Source organism: Pseudophryne corroboree, chromosome 2, assembly GCF_028390025.1.
Source record: "Pseudophryne corroboree isolate aPseCor3 chromosome 2, aPseCor3.hap2, whole genome shotgun sequence".
Taxonomy (NCBI): domain Eukaryota; kingdom Metazoa; phylum Chordata; class Amphibia; order Anura; family Myobatrachidae; genus Pseudophryne; species Pseudophryne corroboree.
In genome coordinates this window covers 384,097,355-384,121,078 of record NC_086445.1, presented here as the reverse complement: position 1 = coordinate 384,121,078, position 23,724 = coordinate 384,097,355, and the positions used below count along the sequence as shown (strand labels likewise).

Here is a 23,724-nt window from a genome sequence, read left to right as displayed (position 1 = left end):
GTGGTACAATCACTTTTGTGCACGGGAGTGATAGTGCCGGTGCCTCTGTCTCATAGGGGCAGGGGGTACTATTCAACGCTGTTCCTAGTCCCGAAGTCAAATGGATCCTCCCGGCCCATTCTCAACCTCAAATCTTTGAACAAATTTGTGAAGGTATCCAAATTCCGTATGGAAACTCTTCGCTCTATTGTTCTGGCTTTGGAGCCCAAGGATTATATGGTATCCCTGGACATACAGGCTGCTTACCTATATATATATTGTCACAACTGAGGGCCTGAGCTGACGGGAGGCAGCCTCAGTTGTAGGGGCTGAGATGTAACGGAACCTGGGAGGTTGTATCAGACCCCTAGACATGTAAGTAACATGTAGAATAACTGCCCGAAGGCGTGACCACGACAACCAGGATAAAAGTCAATGATGTTTATTATGACAAACTCCGTAACACAGCAGCAGTAAAGGAAACATAAAAGTCAACAGAGGATAAATACAATTCCTGGGTACTACAGGGTGGCAAGGGCCACAGGCACTGGTAGTGTGAGACAGTTCTTATAATCTTCTAGTTGGAAAGTCCTTACCAGGCCTGACTGTAGCAATGGAGAGAACCCAGGATCGTACCAGCTGGTGTTCCAGGAAAAGGCTGGGCTGCTGAAGATAAAACGGCTGCTGTGGATACTGGCTGGAACCAGACTGTTGTTGGTACGGAGTGGATACTGGCTGGAACCAGTTAAATAATAAACGAACTTGAGAGCGATGAAATAATAATGAAGTTTGGAGTTTGAGAGCGGTGAAATAATAATACCGGTGGAGAGTGGTAAACTGCAGAAAGGACACCGGCCCTTTAAGAGAAGCTGTACACTGCTGGAAGCTGGGCTGGAAGCAGGTGATTGATAATGAAGTTTGGAGTTTGAGAGCGGTGAAATAATAATACCGGTGGAGAGTGGTAAACTGCAGAAAGGACACCGGCCCTTTAAGAGAAGCTGTACACTGCTGGAAGCTGGGCTGGAAGCAAGTGATTGTTGTAACTGGAAACAGGTGAGTCCAGAATGGATCGGAGAGTCAGGCTACACCGCAGATGGAATGCTGGTGCGGGTCTCTATAGCAGAAGTCTGGAGACAGGAGCTGGAACCTGGAAGACAACCACAGGAGAGAGACAAACTGGAACTAGGTTAGACAACCAAAGCACTGACGCCTTCCTTGCTCAGGCACAGCTTACTTATACCTGCAGCAAGGAAGGGGTTGGCTAGGCAATTATGCAAATCAACAATACAGACAGCAGATTGGTGGAAATGATCAGATGACAAAATCCAAGATGGCTGCGCCCATGCAGACACTTGGAGGGAAGTTTGGTTTGTAATCCATGTGAGAATTGAAACAGTAATGGCGACGCCGGCCACAGGAGACAGGAGACGCCAGACTGACAAGCGCACATTTAACCACGCGGGCACAGCGGAGGCCGCGGCTGATGAAATCACCACTCTGACATTCTGCATGTGGAAACTCAGGAACAGCGGGATCCGGTCCTGGAACGCTGAGCCAGCCTTAGGAGGCATCTGAAGGGTAAGTAATGGCGTCCAGATACCCGGATCGTGACAGCACCCCCCCCTTTAGGAGTGGCCCCAGGACACTTCTTAGGCTTTAAAGGAAACTTTGCGTGGAAATTTCGGACCAAGGCAGGAGCATGGACGTCTGAGGCATTGGTCCAAGAGCGTTCTTCAGGACCATAGCCCTTCCAGTCAATGAGGTATTGTAACTGACCGTAACGGAAACGTGAGTCCAAAATCTTGGCCACCTCGTACTCGACTCCCCGTTGAGTCTGAACTTTGGGAGCTGGAGGAAGTGCGGAATGAAACCGATTCAGGATCAGCGGTTTCAACAAAGAAACATGAAATGTCCTGGGTATTTTCAAGAAGGATGGTAACTGTAACCTGTAGGCAACAGGATTGATGACTTGTTCAATCTTGAAGGGTCCGATGTAGCGAGGTGCAAATTTCATGCTGGGAACTCTCAACCTCAAATTCTTCGTGGACAGCCACACACGATCACCCACCTTGAGAGCAGGAACCGCTCTACGCTTCCTATCGGCAAACTTCTTATACCTGAATGAGGCTTTAAGCAGGGCTGCGCGGACGTTCCTCCAGTTATTTGAAAACTGACGCAAGGTGACATCCACTGCTGGAACAGAAGTTGCGGGAAGCGGTTGGAATTCTGGGACTTTAGGGTGGAATCCATAATTAATGAAGAATGGTGTAGAAGAAGATGAGGAATGGTATTGATTGTTGTGGCTGAACTCGGCCCAAGGAAGGAGTTGAACCCAGTCATCTTGAGAGGAAGACACATATATACGGAGGAAGGCCTCCAAGTCCTGATTCACCCTCTCGGTTTGACCATTGGTCTGAGGATGGTAAGCCGTGGAAAACTTTAACTTGACTTGGAGGGCTTGACACAAACTTCGCCAAAATTTGGCTACAAATTGTACTCCACGATCCGAGATGATCTCTTCAGGAAGACCGTGAAGTCGGAAGATCTCTTGTATAAACACTTGAGCCAACTTGGAAGCTGACGGAAGACCGGTGAGAGGGATGAAATGTGCCATCTTGGTGAACCGGTCAACTACCACCCAGATGGTATTAAACTTGTTGCAGATAGGTAGATCGGAAACAAAGTCCATCGACAAATGGGTCCAAGGTCGACGGGGAACAGATAATGGAACCAGTTGCCCCGCAGGCGACTGGCGGGAGACTTTGTGTTGGGCACATTTTGGGCAGGAGGCAATAAATTCCATAACGTCCTTCTTCAGAGTTGGCCACCAGTAGGACCTAGAAATAAATTCAAGGGTTTTTTGAATGCCTGTATGTCCAGCAAAACGGGAAGCATGGGCCCAATGCATGAGCTTCTTCCTTAGAACTGGCTTAACAAAACTTTTCCCTGGTGGAGGCGTAGAGTCCATCCCTACCGTGGAGAATGCCAACGGATTAATAATAGGATGCTTGTCTGCAGACTCGGACTCATTTTCTTGCTCCCATGAGCGGGAAAGGGCATCGGCCTTACGATTCTGAGAACCCGGACAGAACTGGAGTTTAAAGTCAAACCTAGAGAAGAAAAGTGCCCATCTGGCCTGACGAGGATTCAGACATTGTGCGCCTTTGAGATATAAAAGATTTTTGTGGTCGGTAAGTATGGTGATTGAGTGGGAAGCTCCCTCCAACAGGTATCTCCACTCCTCCAGAGCGAGCTTGATGGCTAGCAACTCCTGATCGCCAATGGCATAGTTGCGCTCAGCTGGGGAGAACTTCCGGGAGAAGAAACTGCAAGGATGTAGATGTCCATCTTTGGCCCTCTGGGATAACACTGCTCCTACTCCAACGGAGGAGGCATCTACCTCTAAGATAAAAGGAGAGTCGGTGTCGGGCTGTTTCAGAACTGGTGCAGAGATGAACCGTTGCTTCAGAAGGTGAAAGGCCTGTGTAGCTTCCTCGGACCACTTGGACGGATTAGCACCTTTCTTGGTTAATGCAGTGATAGGCGCCACAATGGTGGAAAAGTCTCGTATAAATTTTCTATAATAATTGGCGAACCCTAAGAACCTCTGGACCCCTTTGAGGCTTAAGGGTATAGGCCAATTCTGGATTGCTTGGAGTTTCTCAGGATCCATCTCTAGTCCGGAACCGGACACAATGTAACCTAGAAACGGAATGGTTTTAACTTCAAACACACACTTCTCCAATTTACAATAGAGGTGATTGACACGGAGACGGGAAAGAACCTCTTTTACCCAGAAACGATGATCTTCGAGATTATTAGCAAAGATGAGGATGTCGTCTAGATAAACCACGACATGGCGGTACAAGATGTCCCTGAAAATCTCATTCACGAAGTGCTGGAAGACTGCTGGAGCGTTGCTCAATCCGAAGGGCATGACGAGGTACTCATAATGTCCGTCACGGGTGTTAAAGGCGGTCTTCCACTCGTCACCCTCACGGATTCGGATGAGATTGTAGGCACCCCTCAAGTCCAGCTTTGTGAAAATAGTTGCACCACTAACTCTATCAAAGAGCTCGGTAATCAGGGGTAAAGGGTATCGGTTCTTGACGGTAATGTCGTTCAGACCTCTGTAGTCGATGCACGGACGCAGACCACCGTCTTTCTTCTTAACGAAGAAGAAGCCTGCGCCGGCTGGAGAAGAAGATGGTCGGATGAAACCCTTCGCCAGGTTCTCTTTGATGTACTCTTCCATGGAGTGTGTCTCAGGCAGAGACAACGGATAAGTTCGACCTCGCGGTGGAACCTTCCCTGGAATAAGGTTGATTGGGCAGTCCCATTCTCTATGAGGAGGAAGGATATCAGCAGAGGCTTTACTGAACACGTCCGTGAAGTCTTGATATGGAGGAGACGGAACATCAGATGACCTGGGGAAGGAAGAACAAACAGGAAGAACTTTGGCTAAACAAGTCTCAGCACAGGAGGGACCCCATGCCAGTATTTGCGTAGTCGTCCAGTCAATTGATGGGTTGTGGAGACGGAGCCATGGAAGGCCTAAAACCACTGGATGTGTGGCTCTTGGAATCACTAAAAAAGAAATATACTCAGAATGAAGAACTCTCAGACGAACTGGAAGAGTCCTTAAGGAAATGACTGCGTCAAAAATCTTGCTGCCATCCACGGCAGTCAAAGAGATGGACGAGGACAGTCTCTCAGTGGGTAGGGACCACCGTTTAACATAAGCTTCGGTTATGAAATTCCCAGCTGCTCCGGAATCAAGGAGGGCAATGACGTTCCTGTAACGTTGAGCAATTTGGAGCGACACTGGGAGGTTACAGTCATGAGGAGATGGAGAGGAGATCATTACTCCTAGCCGGCCCTCTCCTTGGCGAGCTAGGATCTGGAGTTTCCCGGACGTTTGGGACAGGCATTGATAGTGTGTGACGGAGCTGCACAGTAGAGACAGAGAGACTCAGGGAGACGTCTTCGGCGCTCAGCGGGAGATAGACGGGAACGACTAATTTGCATAGGCTCATCCTTGGATGGAGATGGTTGACGAGGAGGAGGAGCAGAAGATTTAGGAGTAGATGATCTTCCTCGCTCGGTTGCTCTCTCTCTGAAACGTAGATCAACCTTCGTGCAAAGAGAAATTAGCTCATCCAACTTAGAGGGCAAGTCTCTGGTAGCTAACTCATCCTTGATGCGTTCTGATAAGCCATGCCAGAATGCAGCATACAGGGCCTCGTCGTTCCATGCCAGTTCGGATGCCAGGATTTTAAACTGTATAAGATACTGTCCCACAGTACGTGTTCCCTGACGTAAACGGAGAATCTCAGATGAAGCAGATGTTATCCGGCCTGGCTCGTCGAAGATGCGCCTGAATGTAGCTACAAAGTCAGTATAGGAGGATAGCAGGGGATCAGACTTCTCCCATAAAGGTGATGCCCAGTCAAGGGCTGAGCCACTGAGAAGGGAGATGATATAGGCAATTTTGGTACGGTCACTGAAGAAATTGCCAGGTAGAAGCTCAAAGTGGATTTCACATTGATTGAGAAATCCCCTGTAGAACCTTGGAGATCCATCAAATTTTGCTGGCGTTGGAAGATGAAGATGTGGACTGGAAATAGGTAAGGTGGGTGGGGTTACAGCTGGTGTCACTGTAGTGGACGCACCGGACGTGCCAGGTCCACGGAGGGTCGTTCGAATCCCATCCAGCCGTGTAGAGAGATCCTGGAGACAGCGGATGATGTGGCCCTGTGCAGCCTCCTGATGTTCAAGTCGGGCTGCCAGTTCTTGCATCGGCCTGGTCGCTTGATCCTGGTCTCCGGCTGGATTCATTAGGTCAGTGCTTACTGTCACAACTGAGGGCCTGAGCTGACGGGAGGCAGCCTCAGTTGTAGGGGCTGAGATGTAACGGAACCTGGGAGGTTGTATCAGACCCCTAGACATGTAAGTAACATGTAGAATAACTGCCCGAAGGCGTGACCACGACAACCAGGATAAAAGTCAATGATGTTTATTATGACAAACTCCGTAACACAGCAGCAGTAAAGGAAACATAAAAGTCAACAGAGGATAAATACAATTCCTGGGTACTACAGGGTGGCAAGGGCCACAGGCACTGGTAATGTGAGACAGTTCTTATAATCTTCTAGTTGGAAAGTCCTTACCAGGCCTGACTGTAGCAATGGAGAGAACCCAGGATCGTACCAGCTGGTGTTCCAGGAAATGGCTGGGCTGCTGAAGATAAAACGGCTGCTGTGGATACTGGCTGGAACCAGACTGTTGTTGGTACGGAGTGGATACTGGCTGGAACCAGTTAAATAATAAACGAACTTGAGAGCGATGAAATAATAATGAAGTTTGGAGTTTGAGAGCGGTGAAATAATAATACCGGTGGAGAGTGGTAAACTGCAGAAAGGACACCGGCCCTTTAAGAGAAGCTGTACACTGCTGGAAGCTGGGCTGGAAGCAGGTGATTGATAATGAAGTTTGGAGTTTGAGAGCGGTGAAATAATAATACCGGTGGAGAGTGGTAAACTGCAGAAAGGACACCGGCCCTTTAAGAGAAGCTGTACACTGCTGGAAGCTGGGCTGGAAGCAGGTGATTGTTGTAACTGGAAACAGGTGAGTCCAGAATGGATCGGAGAGTCAGGCTACACCGCAGATGGAATGCTGGTGCGGGTCTCTATAGCAGAAGTCTGGAGACAGGAGCTGGAACCTGGAAGACAACCACAGGAGAGAGACAAACTGGAACTAGGTTAGACAACCAAAGCACTGACGCCTTCCTTGCTCAGGCACAGCTTACTTATACCTGCAGCAAGGAAGGGGTTGGCTAGGCAATTATGCAAATCAACAATACAGACAGCAGATTGGTGGAAATGATCAGATGACAAAATCCAAGATGGCTGCGCCCATGCAGACACTTGGAGGGAAGTTTGGTTTGTAATCCATGTGAGAATTGAAACAGTAATGGCGACGCCGGCCACAGGAGACAGGAGACGCCAGACTGACAAGCGCACATTTAACCACGCGGGCACAGCGGAGGCCGCGGCTGATGAAATCACCACTCTGACATTCTGCATGTGGAAACTCAGGAACAGCGGGATCCGGTCCTGGAACGCTGAGCCAGCCTTAGGAGGCATCTGAAGGGTAAGTAATGGCGTCCAGATACCCGGATCGTGACATATATATATATACCTATTGCTGTATAGCATCAGCAGTATCTGCGGTTTGCTATTGGCAACCTACATTATTATTTCCAAGCTTTGCCCTTTGGACTGACTCCAGCTCCTCGGATCTTCACAAAGGTCATGGCAGTCATGATGGCCATTCTCCGTCGGCAAGGTATCAGGATCCTGCCGTCTCTGGAAGACTTGCTGATCCTGGCGAACTCCCCAGAGGTTCTCACACGTCATCTGGAACTGACGGTCCAATTCCTACAAGCACACAGGTGGCTCATCAACTGGAAAAAATCCTCACTGGTCCCAGCTCAGAGCATGGTGCGCCTGGGGGCATTACTGGACACACACAACCAACGTTTGTTCTTGTCTCCAGAGAAGGTCTTGAAGCTTCAAGACAGGATAAGATGCTTCCTCTGTCGCCCACGAGTGTCGATACAGTCTGCGATGCATGTACTAGGCCTCATGGTGTCGGCTTTCAACATGGTAGGCTCAATTACACACCCGCCCTCTGCAGAAGCTAATTCTTGCCAGGTGGGACGGCCTGCCTCACCGGATCAGATCTCACATGATCTCCTTGACTCCGGAGGTTCGTTTGTCACTGAGCTGGTGGACCAACAATTGAGCAGGGGTCGTCCCTTTTGGATCTCCAACTGGGCCCTTCTAATGACAGATGCCAGTCTGTGGGGTTGGGGCGCGGTGTTGGAGCAACACTCTCTTCAGGGTCGGTGGATCAGGGAGGAATCTCTCCTCTCGATAAATATTCTGGAGTTGCGGGCAGTGTTCAATGCTCTGAAACTTGCCCTGCCTCTGGTACAGAACGGGCCTGTTCAAGTACAGTCGGACATGCCACCACAGTGGCGTACATAAATCATCAAGGCGGCACACGAAGCCGCATGACAATGTTGGAAGTGTACAAGTGGCTTTCTACTCTATTTTAGCAACATATTCCTTTTCTTTTTGGTGTAAATTTCTAGCCTACATGGAACCTATATTTACCATTTTGTGGAATGTAGCTCTTTCTTTGCATGGGTGCAGAAGGACCGTGGTGTTTCCAGCTTGAGTGGAACTGCTAACAGCACATAGTAGGAGACCAAGTCCACCCTCTTCCCTCCCTTGGGCTGACTTGCGGCCCCTTGCTCTGCCATCTCTTGTTGCTCTGTCGTGGTCTCAGTGTGTGTCTGTCACCTCCGGAGAACCTGGGGTACAATTCACACGATTTACAGAACAAGCAAAGTGCAATTCCCAGCATGCTGTGCATGGCGCTCTGTTGAAAGTGCCTAGCGGGGACATTAATGTCAAGTGCCGGAGTCTTAATAGAAGCTCTTTGCCCAGTGGCACAGTATCCCCTAATCGATTCATAGCAAAGAATTGAACATATTGTAAGTAAAAATATCCTGTTTTCATATGAATATCCTGTTGACATTGTAGATATGTGAGTTACAGTAAACTCAGTATGTGCATTGTTTTATCTTATAATCTATCTTTTTGTTGCTTGAGTGGAAGTCCTGGAGCACAGGAAATAAACTTCACCGTCTTATAAAGCTGTAACCTGTGCTGCTTCCATGTTATTGAGCGCATTGATGTTTTACTATAGATTAGGCATGCGTACAATAATCTTTTTAAACATCTTTCAGAGTGTTGATATTGTTTAGTGTTTTTAGCACTTTGTAAAAATGCCACCTGAGCCTTTGGTTTTCAGTGTACATTATATGCATAAGTTGTTGTCTGCATTTGAAAATACAGTATGTGTATAAAATCCACATGCTAAATAGAATGTATACAGTATATCTCATTAACATGTCTTTTGTTCATTTCTCTTTGTAAATTCCACTGTAGCTACTATACTGCTTGAGAACCGTTGTTAGAGGCAACGATTACATGTTCCGTAAATATGAAAAGGGACCAATTTGCACTGAAAGTACTGGCATTTTCAATACATGGTAACAGAAAAAAAGGAAATTGCTAAGATGTTTTATATTGTGATTTTCACTTTAATATTGGGCTCTATTTACAGCAAATGGGGAATAAGTCAACCCTTATGCTGTGTATACACTGGTCGATATATCGGCCACTGCAATTGAACAGCAAATATATCGTGGACACGCCGGTGGGTGTATACTGGTAATATGTCTGTGAACGATGTCAGTCCCAGACATATAGCGTCGGCCCTGCAGTACGGCCGATGGAAAATATATATTCAGATACATCAGCGCATTGTGCTGTGTGTACGGGCAGTCAGCAGTACACTTGCTGTGGGGGCAGCGTCATAGCTGGGCAAACAAATTTAAAAGCCCACCCAGCTGCATGCCAGGGACCGACATATCTAGTGGCCAGTCGATAAGTGTGTCTTGAAAAAGGTGCAATAGCTGCACCAAAACATTGACTTGGGCTTAATCGAATGGACTACATGACATATGGTAATATATATGTCTTTTGGTGTTACATATAACGGTGAGTGCCTTATTTGAAAAATAACTTTTTGTTGTTGTTCATTTTGAGTGTTGTCCATGGTGATTGCAGACCATCAATATAGTAATTGTCGTTAGTGATCCCCAGATGGCTGCATGCAGTGTCAGTTCACATGATGCATAAATAATCAGCATTGTAAATAAAATGATGGGCAGTTACATTTATATATAAGTGTATATAATAGCGACAATGAGACCCAAGAAATACCACCAGAATAATATATAACTGCAAGTCAGAATACCGGGACCTTAACACGTAAAAATCATCTAACATCACCTGCAACACTCAATACCAAGTTCCAAACTGCTTCTGGAAGCATTGTCAGCACTAGAACTTTTCATCTGGAATTGTATGGCTGAGCAGCCGCACACTAGAGGTAAATATCTGCTGGTGTGATGTAAAGCATGCCGCCATTGGTCTGATGGACAATTGGGTTTGCCTTCATGTGAGTGCATACTGCCAAATGTACAGTTTGCTGGAGGAATAATGACCTTCTGCACTTTTTATGCTTTGACCTGGGCTCCATAGTTCCAGTGAAGGTAAATCTACAATGACATTTGAGAGAGTTGTGTAGTATCAGTTTGTGAAATGGTCCTTTCCTTTTCCATTGAGAAAACAACCTCGTACAAAGTGTGAGGTCCATAAAAAAAATAATAGTTTGGTGTAGAAAAACTTGACTGGCCTGCACTGGGCCTTGACCTCAACCCTTCTGAATACCTTTGGGACTGTGAGTCGGCTTAATTGCCCAACATCAGTGTCCATCCTTATTAACAACCAGATTTATCAAGCCTTGGAGAGTGATAAATTGCACGGTGATAAAGTACCAACCAACCAGCTCCTAACTTCCATGTTACAGGCTGTGTTTGAAAAATGACAGGAGCTGATTGGTTGGCACTTTATTACCGTGCCACTTATCACTCTCCAAGGTTTGATAAATCTGGGCCTAAAGGGGGGTAAACACGGAGAGATCCATGCTTAAAATCTAAGCAATCTGACTAGATTGCTTTGAAATGAAGCACAGATCTGTCGTGTGTATGCCCCCAGCGCCGGTGCTAGATTGAGCCTGCATGTAGGCTCAATCTAGCATGTCGCTCACTTCAGTGCTGTGTGCAGTGAGGCCCCCCCCCCCCCCCCCTCGCTCAGCACACATCGCGCTGAGTGGTGAGCCGGGGGAGAGATGTGTGCTGAGCGGTCTGTGATAGATCGCTCAGCACACATCTCTAGGTGTGTACCCCCCTTAATACTATTATGGCTGACTGTATGCAAATCCCTGCAGCTATGTTCCAAAACCTAATTGAAACTATCCCACAAGAGTGGATGCTGTTACAGCAGGAAAGGGAGAACCAACTCCATACTAAATGTCCATAGTATCAAAATTAGATATTCAGGAAGCACATATAGGTGTGATGCTCAGGGGTCAGTGTATTTCTGCCCGTAAGTATGTATGTATGTATGTATTTATATATTATATCATTTATTTATATTTAGTTTTTTCTCAACATGCAGAGTGGCACTGTCAAATGTTCATGTTGGGCAAATAAGTAATGTATTATTTAGTCATCGCTCTGGCTAATAGTAATTCCTGAAGTGTACATTGAATTTCAACTTACCTACTGTTTACTTAACTTTGACTCATTATAGTAAGTATGCTGTGTCTTATAGCTTAAGAACTGATACAGTATTAATCATAAGGAGCTATTGGGGCAGCAATTTTAGGATATATCTAAGTTTGTTGTGTTTGTTTATATGTAGGGTGGAATGTTTGCTTGGAATCGCCTTTTTCATCCCTTGCGAGAGCAACGAGCTGTTAACCATGCAGAACCACAAGCTCCACCTCCTCCCGCCCCTGAAGATCAGGTAGGACGTGTGACATGTTAGCTAAAGCACATAGGCTTCATTTAATTTGTTATTTCACCATACATTTAAAAATAAATAAGAAACAGATGCCCCAGAAGCGATATAAACTATCCAATATTTTGTATAGTAGTAGCATTATGTATTTTGCTATAGTATTATATAGCAATACACCAATCAGTGGTGAATTTCAACCAACAGGCATGTAAGCAGGAATGTACACTAATAAGCCCATAAGTAGAAAATTGGTCGGCAATATGCCAATTGCATTTTATGGCCATGTCATATAATTATGTATTGCTGGCTTCTAAGTGGCCACTGAGAATAAACGAAGTTGAAGCCAGTAGAGCACAAACTTAAATTGCGGTATTAAAGGGAGGTATTCAAATATTATGTGCGCCCGATCACCCGTTTAAAGTGATGGGAGATCGTGGGGCGCAATTCAATCTTTTTTTTTTTTTTTTTCTTCACTGATCGGGGGGTGCGAGCTGAAATGCAGACGCCCGCAACCATCATGTCCATACGGTGTTACAATTGATTAGCTCTGTTGGGCGCCATCTAGAGGCTGCCGGAGTACAAAACATTTGAATTCCGTCCCAAGAGCCACTGTGGCAACTACCACCACTTACATCCCCTGTCAAAAGAAATGTTTGTGGTCAGCAAATGGACTCGGTCACCCCTAATACTCTGGTGCAGACACACTGCCTGCATTTTCAGTTATCTCTTCCCTCATCCTTTGTCTACATATGGAACAAGGGTCAATAAATCATAAATGTAACCCTTAAGAAGGTGTACCCACCATCCCCAGGCCCTGATATAGAGATCTAGCGGCTTATTGTATGTTGGAGTTACCTACTTGAACACTTGAATAATAATGTGACATGTGTATTGAAAAAAGAAATGTTCACACTGTTTCAGTAAGTTTTTTTTTAGATTTAAATCAAATAGAAGACTGATTGTGTGTTTCAGAGTGTCAAACATGCCAAAAAGCTGTGTGGATGAAGACTTATAGCGTAAATTTAAAAATTACCCTTTAAAAGCTTTAGTTGTAGAGTTGAAAACATAATTATAGAGTTCCGTCATGTTTTTATATATTTTGAATGGATATTTAAAAATGTTTGTGTCATTTTGTGTATAGTTAACTGAAGCCTTACATACATTAATGCCACCAAAAATACACGAAAACGGACTAACTGGTGAAACTCTAATTAGAAAATAGCTACAACTAATTACTCATTCTAAGTATGAACTTTGTTCTTAGGTCAAGCTATTTTTAATTTAATGGAACCAAAGGGTTTCAGATCGACAGCATAGCCTGTACAATATATTTTTGAGCGGTCTAACAGATCCATTGCTTGTGTATCTTGTGATGTATATCTTGTGATGTGTAGCGGAAATATATTTTTACTCAAACAGCTGCTAGGAAATAACCACATATTTAAGAAACATTTATGATAAACCCAGTAAAAAAATTTAAGGTTTGGATGAAAAATTACGTTAGATATTTTACATGCAAAAATAATTTCCTACCAGTTGTGCTGGATGTCCCACTAGGCACCTGCTTAGCGGTGGCACAACATGATCCACCCCTATCTACTAGTCACAGAGCCGGCCTTAGGCATAGGCAAACTAGGCAAATGCCTAGGGCATTTGGTATGCTTAGGGGCACCAGCAGCTTCTGCTGATTAAAATGATATGCGGCATGCCTATATTTTGTGTGTGACTGTGGCTGTATCTGCATTCGAAATGCTACATTGCGTGTATTCCTGGAAATAACTGTAATGTAGCATTTCGTATATGCAGAATCAGATACAGCCGTAGTCGCACACAGAATATAGGCATGCCACATATAATTTTAATCAGTAGAAGCTGCTTGTGCATTCTAGCCATATAGTAATGCAAATAAGATGCATTTTCATAAACAAAATGCGCCCGAAGTTAGTAGAGCTGCCAGCTGACTCATGCCAGACATCTCTTGCAGAACTAGCGGCAGTGCTAGAGGGCACCAGCCAAATTCTTGCCTAGGGCATCATATTGGTTAGGGCCGGCTCTGACTAGTCAGTGCAGGATTACCAAATAAACAGAGTATACACCGGGGATCAAAATAATATTGATTTGATCTTGAAAGAAAATTACAATCAAGATTTCTTAAATTGTTTCCAAACGATATAAAAAAATGAATCGAGTCAAAGAAACTAAAACTTTACATTAAAGACTCTATAGAGAAAATACTCCATTAACAACTTAAAGTACATAAGCCATAGACATCAGATTCACATTACAGTTTCCTGATCGTAGACTGTTGGTTGATAAAATTAAACCCTATTAGGAGATCATTTGCGATGGGGAACCAAGATTTCTGCTGCATAGGGGCCCTCCACAGTCTTTAATCCAGCATTGCTACCAGTACTATAAAGGTACATGTAATAAAGAGGAAACTGAGTGTACAGTATGTTAATATTTTAATACATGCTTGTTACCCGTATCATTTGAGTAAGAGTTACTCCATTGTATGGACCAGCCATATTTCACTTTCTGGTTCTGAAGACCACCATTACTCCTTATGTGACAGTGCACTCATACTGTAAGACACAATTGTGAACTGCAAACGTTATTGAGATTTTGCGCAAAAGCAGACTTGTGTGACTTGATATGACTATGGGGGTAACTCAGATCTGATCGTAGATGTGCTAAATTTAGCACATCTACGATCAGTTGTTCAGACATGCGGGGGGATGACCAGCATAGGGCTAGTTCTCCCCGCATGTCTGAACCCCCCCCACTTTCCCGCATGGGTGCAAAAGCATCGCACAGCGGCGATGCTTTTGCACCCGCTGAGTAGCTCCCTGCCAGCGCAGCTCCTGCACGCTGGCATGCCGCTACATGCCGCATCCCAGGTTGCCACTTCCCATCCCAGCAGTGGTCCAGACACGCCTGCGTTGTCCGGACCGCGCCTTGCCAATGGCGTTTTAACGCCATTAGCATCTCACTGGGCTCCCCGGGGTGTGCGTGTGCACTCCACATAGGGATTCAGACAGCGATCGCTGCTAGTCTGAATTACCCCTTATTTCTCTTACGTCCTAGAGGATGCTGGGGTCCACATTAATACCATGTGGTATAGACGGGTCCACCGGGAGCCATTGGCACTTTAAGAGTTTGAGAGCGTGGGCTGGCTCCTCCCTCTATGCCTCTCCTACCAGACTCAGTTTAGAAAATGTGCCCGGAGGAGCCGGTCACAGCTAGGGGAGCTCCATAGTAGCTTTTCTAGTTTTATTATTTTATTTTAGAGTGTAGGCACAGGGAGGCTGCTGGCAACAGCCTCCCTGCTTCGGGGGACTTAGGGGGGGAGTAGTGTCTGCCCTGAGGGGTCCGAGCCACTATCTCCGCAGACAGGACACTGAGCTCCTGAGGGCAGCTGATCGTTAGCCGCCCCAGGCGACCGCTCACTCCCACAGCATGTTGCCACCCCCTAACAGAGCCAGAAGAACAAAAGGTGGTGAGATATGGCGGCACAAGAGTAGGAGCGCAGCTCTGAACGGCTGCTCTCCACGGAAGGCTCAGCGGCACACAGTGTTGGCGCTATGAGGGGCGTCCTGAGCCAGCGTCTAAATACCCTAAACTGGTCACAGACGCTAACCGGAGACTGAATCCCCAGGCTAGCGACAGAATCCTCAATACACAGACACTAACCGGGGTCTGAATCCCCCGGCTAGCAACGGAATCCTCAGGCCAGTATAAAGAATTTGTGCGGGAAGAATCGCCATCTTCAGGGGCGGAGCTTCTCAGAGCGGACCCAGCAGCGTTCAGTGCCATTTTCTTGCCTGCAGTTCATGTACACAGACGCTGACAGGGGAAACGGTCCCTCCACGTAACTCCAGCTATCCTGTGCGATACCAGAGGGTTGTAGAAGGGGGGGGAGGCGGCTGTGTAAATACTGTGTAGTCTATTAAGGTACACAGTAACCGCTAAGTAGTTGTATTATATCTACCTCAGGAAGCGCTGTGTGTGGGTTGGCTCCAATCTCTGTGTCTCTCTGAGGCATACTTAGGGGGAAACTGTGTCTACAATTTCCTGTGTGTGTGAGGGTGTTTATTATCTCCCATAGTCATGTCTAGGGACTCTGTGTCATATGCTGCAGAGTATGTTTTTTTTCTCAGGAAGAATCCAGTCCATGTACACAGGATTGTACTGTCTTGTCTCAGATCCCTATGATTGAGCCTGAGTGGTTGGCCTCCATTAAAGGAATGATCTCCCAGATTTCTACTAGGGTAGCACATACTGAGACAGAAACTCAGGTGTTAAAGAATTCTATGGCAGTTTGGTCAGGCTCTGTCCCTATTCCGACAAGACCCCCTAGCATGTTCCCACAGAAATGTGCACTTGCCCAGATTATGCTAGATGACACGGATACCAACTTTGATACAGCAGACGGTGATGGGGACGTGCTAAGGGGGCAGCATCCCTGGCAAAGGGGGTGCAACTCATGATTGAGGCCATTAGAGATGTATTAAACATTACTGAAACGTCACCTGAGCAGGTTGAGGAGGCTTTCTTTACTGGCAGTAAGACAGCCTCGCTAACCTTCCTTGCATCTAAAGAATTAAACGCTATATTTGAAAAATCCTGGGAAAACCCGGAGAAAAAATTCCAGATCCCCAAAAGGGTTCTGGTTGCCTTTCCCTTCCCTGATGAGGATCTAAAAAAGTGGGAAAACCCACCCATAGTTGACACATCTGTCTCCAGACTCTCTAAAAAGTTGGTTTTACCTGTCCCTGGATCTACCGAGTTAAAAGAACCGGCTGATCGTAAGATTGACACTACACTCAAATCCATATACACTGCTTCGGGAGTGGCGTTAAGGCCCACCATTGTCTCTGCATGGATTTCTAAAGCCATAGTAAAGTGGTCAGGCATATTACTAGAGGATTTAGATACAATGGATAGAAGAGACATTTAATTATTTTTATGTAACATACAGGATTCTGTGGGGTTCATGGTGGAATCCATGAAGGACATGGGTACGCTGACTGCACGGATATCTGCCATGTCGGTCTCGGCTCGCAGGGGACTCTGGCTACGCCAATGATCTGCAGACGAGGAATCCAGGAGAAGTGTGGAGAACCTACCCTACACAGGTCTGGCTCTATTTGGGGAAGCATTGGATGTGTGGATTTCCACGGCAACCGCGAGTAAGTCACCTTTCCTTCCCTCTGCTACACCTTCTACGAGGAAACCTTTTTTCCCCAACTGCATTGCAGTCCTTTCGGACCACTAAAACAAAAAGGTCCAAACCTCATACCACTTTCTTTAGGGGTGGTCATGCAAAATCCAAAAAGCCTGCACCGCAGGCTCCCAGGGCCAGAAACCTGCTTCTGGTTCCTCAAAATCCTCAGCATGACGGTGGACCACACAGCCTGGAGGACGGGCTGGTGGGTGCGAGACTCAGACGTTTCAGCAATGTCTGGGTGTCCTCCGGCCTGGATCCCTGGGTACAGGATATTGTGTCCCAGGGGTACAGACTGGAGTTTAAAGAACTCCCGCCTCACCAATTCTTCAAATCAGGCTTGCCTGCGTTGCTGACAGACAGGGCGATCCTACAGGACGCCATCCGAAAATTGGAAATGTCACAGGTCATTGTCCCAGTTCCGCCGTGTTTTCAACACAAAGGTATCCCTGGATATCAAGGATGCGTACCTCCACATTCCGATTTGGCTGCTGCACCAGGCTTATCTCAGATTTGCACTGTTAGACAGTCACTATCAGTTTCAGGCACTGCCGTTCGGCCTCTCCACAGCACCGAGGGTGTTCACCAAGGTGATGGCAGAGATGATGGCTCTCCTCCACAGACAGGGGGTGAACATAATCCCATATCTGGACGATCTACTGATAAAGGCGTCGTCCAGGGAGATGTTGTTGCAGTCCATTGCTCTCACGACTCATCTGCTCAGGAAACACGGTTGGATCCTCAACCTTCCAAAGTCACATTTGAAACCGACAAGGAGATTGTCTTTTCTGGGTATGATCCTCGACACGGAAGTGTAGAGGGTTTTTTCTGCCGGAGGAGAAAGCATTGGTGATTCAAGCAATGGTCCGGGATGTCCTGAAGCCAGCCCGGGTATCGGTTCATCAGTGCATTCGTCTTCCGGGGAAGATGGTTGCCTCCTACGAGGCTCTACAGTACGGAAGGTTTCATGCTCGGTCCTTCCAGCTGGATCTCCTGGACACGTGGTCGGGATCTCACCTACACATGCACCTGAGGATACGTCTATCGCAAAAGCTAGAATTTCACTCCTCTGGTGGCTGCAAATGTCTTACCTTCTGGAGGGCTGCAGGTTCGGGATTCAGGACTGGATCCTTCTAACCACGGATGCAAGCCTCCAGGGCTGGGGCGCAGTCACTCAGGGAGAATTGGTTCGAGCCTCTACCGGAGGTTGATGTCAAGTTTCTCACGTTGCAGACTGTCACTTTGTTGGCCGTAGCTTCTGCTAGACGTGTGTCAGAGTTGGGGGCTTTATCTTGTAAAAGCCCCTACTAGATCTTCCATGAGGATAGAGCTGAGCTCCGGACACGTCAACAGTTCCTTCCTAAGGTCGTGTCGGCTTTTTATATTAATCAACCTATTGTGCCAGTGGCTGCTGACTCCTCAATTACTTCAGAGTCCTTGGATGTAGTAAGGGCTCTGAAAATCTATGTGAAGAGGACTGCTCGTCACAGAAAAATGGACTCTCTGTTTGTCCTGTAGATCCAAAGAAAGTTGGGTGTCCTGCTTCTAAGCAGACGATCTCTCGTTGGATCAGGTTCACTATCCAGCATGCGTATTCTATGGCAGGATTGCCGTGTCCAAAATCTGTTAAGGCCCACTCTACTCGTAAGGTGGGCTCTTCCTGGGCGGCTGCCCGGGGTGTCTCGGCTTTACAGCTTTGCCGAGCGGCTACTTGGTCGGGGTCGAACACGTTTGCTAAGTTCTACAAGTTCAATACTTTGGCCTCTGAGGACCTGAAGTTTGGTCAATCAGTTCTGCAGGAGCCTCCACGCTCTCCCTCCCGTTTTGGGAGCTTTGCTACATCCCCATGGTACTAATGTGGACCTCAGCATCCTCTAGGATGTAAGAGAAAATAGGATTTTAATTACCTACCGGTAAATCCTTTTCTCGTAGCCCGTAGAGGATGCTGGGCGCCTGCCCAGCGCTTCGTTATCCTGCAGTAGTTACTTTATTCAGTATGACTTTGTTCTAAGTTAAGTACTGCGTTGTTACTTGGTTAAGTAATGTTTTCAGCTATTGCTGAGTTTCAAGCTAGATAGCTTGGTTTACCTTGTTTGTGTGAGCTGGTATGAATCTCGCCACTATCTGTGTATTTCCTTCTCCGTCTCCTCGGGTACAGTTTCTAGACTGAGTCTGGTAGGAGGGTCATAGAGGGAGGAACCAGCCCACACTATTAAACTCTTAAAGTGCCAATGGCTCCCGGTGGACCCGTCTATACACCATGGTACTAATGTGGACCCCAGCATCCTCTACGGACTACGAGAAAAGGATTTACCGGTAGATAATTAAAATCCTATTGTTTGTGCACTTGTACCTGTTTTGACTACAATAAGTTGGCTATTGATGGATATTGTGTGTCGACATACTTTTGATCTTGTTTCCTTTATATACACTTTTGGCAGCATAGTTTTAGTTTTCAATATTTCACACTATTGAATTAAATATTTGATGAACACATGTAGGTTAGCACATCCATCACTGATATACAGTAAGAAATCCATATACCATGATGCTTGTTCAAGAAATAATTACTACACCCTACTTCCTTTCTGCCCTCGCTGCGACCCTAACAGCGACGAGTAGCTCCTGCCAGCGCGCAGGAGCTGCGCTGGCAGGGAGCTACTCTTCCAGTACAAAAGCATCGCCACTGTGCTATGCTTTTGTGCTTGTGCGGGGGTTCGGGCGTGACATGCGGGGCGGACTAGCCCTGTGCTGGGCGTACCCCCACATGTCAGTGTGACTGATCGTAGATGTGCTAAATTTAGTACATCTACGATCAGGTTTGAATTAGGCCCATTGTTCATTGTGTACTTTTGTGACACTTGATGCTTCAATATAACTTGTTTTTGAAAAAAAAATAAAATAAGTGGCGAGTATTTGGAAAATCAGGACAGTGGGAAGGGGTGTAGTATGGTTTGCCGGCGGTCGGGGTCCCGGCAACCAGCATACCAGCGCCGGAACCTTGACCGCCGGCATACCGACAGCTGGGTGAGCGCAAATTAGCCCCTTGCAGGCACGGTCGCGTGCTATGCGCGCCACGCTATCTATTCTCCCTCCAGGGGGTTCGTGGACCCCCAAGAGGGAGAAAAGATGACGGTATGCCGGCGGTCGGGATTCCGGCGCCGGTATGGTGGTCGCCGGGAGCCCGGCCGCTGGCAACCTGAAACCACCCGTGGGAAGTACAGTATACCATCTCTCTTTTCTTTTCTTTACTCTTTCTCTCTCTCTTTCTTTCTTTCTTTCTTTCTTTCTTTCTTTCTTTCTTTCTTTCTTTCTCTTAAGCAACATGAGATATTATAATAATTTTGTTGAGGTTTTCGGCATTGCATGCAGAGAACATTACACTTTATGTATTAGAAATATTTTAAATATAATGTAAAATTAAATAGAGATGGTAGTACAGGATTTGGATATTTTTCATGCTTTAGTTTATGTCCCATAATGAAAAATATGTGGCCTACAGTACATGTGGTGTGGATTGTGGTGAGTGGTAAAGAGAAGGATGTTTGGACTAGTAAAATTAAAATCACTTAGCACAAGTTAAATCATTAGCACATACTAGATTACTATACGTATACTAGATTCCTATTATAAAATAAATAAAATGTAAGCAGTTACATATTTCATTACAGTATTATGAAAAAGTCCAAAATACAGTTTATGCAAATAATTTCAAAATGTCATACCTAGATAAAAGAATGGTACATCACGTAATTGTGCATTATGGAAATCCCCACTTCTAACTCATTTTTTTTCCCCTTGAAATGTTGATATATTTTCTCTCCCTTTGTTCTAACTTCTAACCCAGTGCCATAGCTATTGTCCATGAATAATTGCATGTATTATGTGACTTCTTTTATGGTTGTTTCCATACCTTGATAGTCATCTTATGCACTACACACATTCGTTTTCAGCTAGTTTCATTTCTGAGTTTTATCTCTCGTCAGCTATTTCTCACAACCAATTATTGTGTAACTCTCATTATGAAGCTCTGAGAGGTGCTTTCTGTGGCTGTTAATGCCACATAATAGTAAATACTTTACACTAGATCATGTGGTGTAATTTATTGTAGTAGCTAATCTCAATCAGAATTTACATTTTGATTAGTATTAATATTTCAGTATTACCGCTTTCAGGTCGCAAACAGAGGTCGGACCCGGCTTTTGAACCCAGGCCCAAGCTTCATCTGTGCACGCATAAAGGAGACGTGACACTGTCACCTACTGCCTCTCTGTCTCCCACTATCTCTCCCCGTCAACCTCTCTTTCTCTTACGTCCTAGAGGATGCTGGGGACTCCGTAAGGACCATGGGGTATAGACTGGCTCCGCAGGAGACATGGGCACCACAAAGAACTTTAGATATGGGTGTGCACTGGCTACTCCCTCTATGCCCCTCTTCCAGACCTCAGTTAGATCCTGTGTCCAGAGGAGATAGGGTGCACTACAGGGGAGCTCTACTGAGTTTCTCTGAAAAAGAATTTTGTTAGGTTTTTTATTTTCAGGGAGCCTTGCTGGCAACAGGCTTCCTGCATCGTGGGACTGAGGAGAGAGAAGCAGACCTACTTAAGTGATAGGCTCTGCTTCTTAGGCTACTGGACACCATTAGCTCCAGAGGGAGTCGGAACGCAGGTCTCACCCCGCTTTTCGTCCCAGAGCCGCGCCGCCATCCTCCTCGCAGAGCCGGAAGGTAGAAGCCGGGTGAGTATAAGAAGAAAAGAAGACTTCAAGGCGGCAGAAGACTTCAGATCTTCACTGAGGTAAGCGCGCAGCGGTAACGCTGCGTGCCATTGCTCCCACACACTACACATACGGAGCAGGCACTGATGGGTGCAGGGGGGGGGGGCGCCCTGGGCAGCAATAAACCTCTGGACTGGCAATAAGGGTACATTAGGCTGCGGAGGCAGTAAATGCAGAGATCCCCCGCCATTTTTTGTATATTGAAGCGGGACCGAAGCCCGCCGCTGGAGGGGGCGGAGCTTGATCCCTCAGCACTAACAGCGCCATTTTCTCCACAGAACGCTGCAGAGAAGCTGGCTCCCCGGACTCTCCCCTGCTGAACTCGGTGACAGAGGGCTGAAAAGAGGGGGGGGGGCACTTTTAAGGCGCAGCGAGTGTATACACATTGATTATATATATAAAAAGTGCTATCTGGGTTTTATTCCAGTGTCAGTTGGCGCTGGGTGTGTGCTGGCATACTCTCTCTCTGTCTCTCCAAAGGGCCTTGTTGAGGAATTGTCCCCTTATAGATATATATCTGTGTGTGTGGGGTGTCGGTGCGTGCGTGTCCAAGGAGGAGGTGGAGCAGATGAGTGGTGTGTCTCCGTCGGCAACGCCGACTCATGATTTGATGGACGTGGCATATGTTAAATGCAAGTGTGGCCTCATTACATAAGAGACTGGACAAAGCAGAGTCCAGGGAGAAAGCAGGGAGTCAATCCACGGATTGGACTGGGTCACAGGGCCCCTCTGGATCTCAAAAACGTCCCCTATCCCAAATAGTAGACACTGGTACCGACACGGATTCTGACTCCAGTGTCGACTACGATGATGGCAAAAAGTATTCAGTGTATGATTATTGCAATAAATGATATTTTGCATATCACTGATGGCCCCTCTGTCCCTGACATGAGAGACGCATGTATAAGGAAAAGAAACCTGAGGTAACCTTTCCCCCATCCCATGAGCTTAACGAGTTATTTGAAAAAGCTTGGGAAACTCCAGATAAAAAACTGCAGAGTCCCAAAAGGGTTCTTATGGCGTATCCTTTCCCTGCACAGGACAGGGTACGTTGGGAATCCTCTCCCAGAGTGGACAAGGCTTTAACACGCCTGTCCAAGAAGGTGGCGCTACCGTCTCCGGCAGCCCTCAAGGATCCTGCTGATCGCAGACAGGAGACTACTTTAAAGTCTATTTATGCGCATACAGGTGCTTTGCTCAGACCGGCAATAGCATCGGCATGGGTATGTAGCGCAGTTGCAGCATGGACAGATACCTTGTCAGCTGATCTCGATACCCTAGACAGGGATACCATTTTATTAACCTTAGCCCACATTAAAGACGCAGTCTTATATATGAGGGACGCTCAAAGAGACGTTGGGCTGCTGGGTTCCAGAGCCAATGCCATTGCTATTTCTGCGAGACGAACTCTATGTACCCGCCAATGGACGGGTGATGCAGACTCAAAGAAGCATATGGAGGTTTTACCTTACAAGGGTGAAGTGTTGTTTGGGGAGGGGATCGCGGACCTGGTTGCCACAGCTACCGCAGGTAAATCTACCTTTTTACCTTTTGTTCCCCAACAGCAAAAGAAAACTCCACAGTATCAGATGCAGTCCTTTCGGTCGCATAAGTCCAGAAGAGGTCGGGGCTCCTCCTTCCTTGCCAGAGGTAAGGGTAGAGGAAAGAGAACACCTGCTTCGGCTATTTCCCAGGAGCAGAAGTCCTCCCCGGCTTCTACAAAATCCACCGCATGACGCTGGGGCTCCCCTAAGGGAGTCCGCACCAGTGGGGGCACGCCTTCGACTTTTCAGCCAGATCTGGGTTCTTTCAGACGTGGATCCTTGGGCGATGGAAATTGTTTCCCAAGGCTACAAGCTGGAATTCAAAGAGGTGCCCCCTCGCCGATTTTTCAAGCCGGCCTTGCCAGCTTCACCCCCGGAGAGGGAAGTAGTGTTAGCTGCAATTCAAAAGCTGTGTCAACAGCAAGTGGTTGTCAAGGTTCCCCTGGTCCAACAGGGAAAAGGGTATTATTCAACCCTGTTTGTGGTCCCGAAGCCGGATGGTTCGGTCAGACCCATTTTAAATCTAAAATCCCTAAACCTGTACTTGAAAAAGTTCAAATTCAAGATGGAATCGCTCCGAGCTGTAATATCCAGCCTGGAAGGGAGGGATTTTATGGTGTCACTAGACATAAAGGATGCATACCTTCATGTCCCCATATATCCCCCTCATCAGGAGTACCTGAGATTCGCTGTA

General features: G+C 46.6%; 1 protein-coding gene across 4 annotated transcripts in view; it reads left to right on the top strand.

The window, feature by feature from the left end:
• UBAC2 (UBA domain containing 2) overlaps positions 1-23,724 on the top strand; it is a 419,334-nt gene that overhangs the window by 384,459 nt on the left and 11,151 nt on the right. For all 4 annotated transcript variants that reach the window (XM_063953257.1, XM_063953254.1, XM_063953256.1 and 1 more), the window contains one exon: positions 11,385-11,489. In XM_063953257.1, the coding sequence (XP_063809327.1) occupies positions 11,385-11,489 (105 nt within the window). The remainder of the gene's footprint in view (positions 1-11,384; positions 11,490-23,724) is intronic.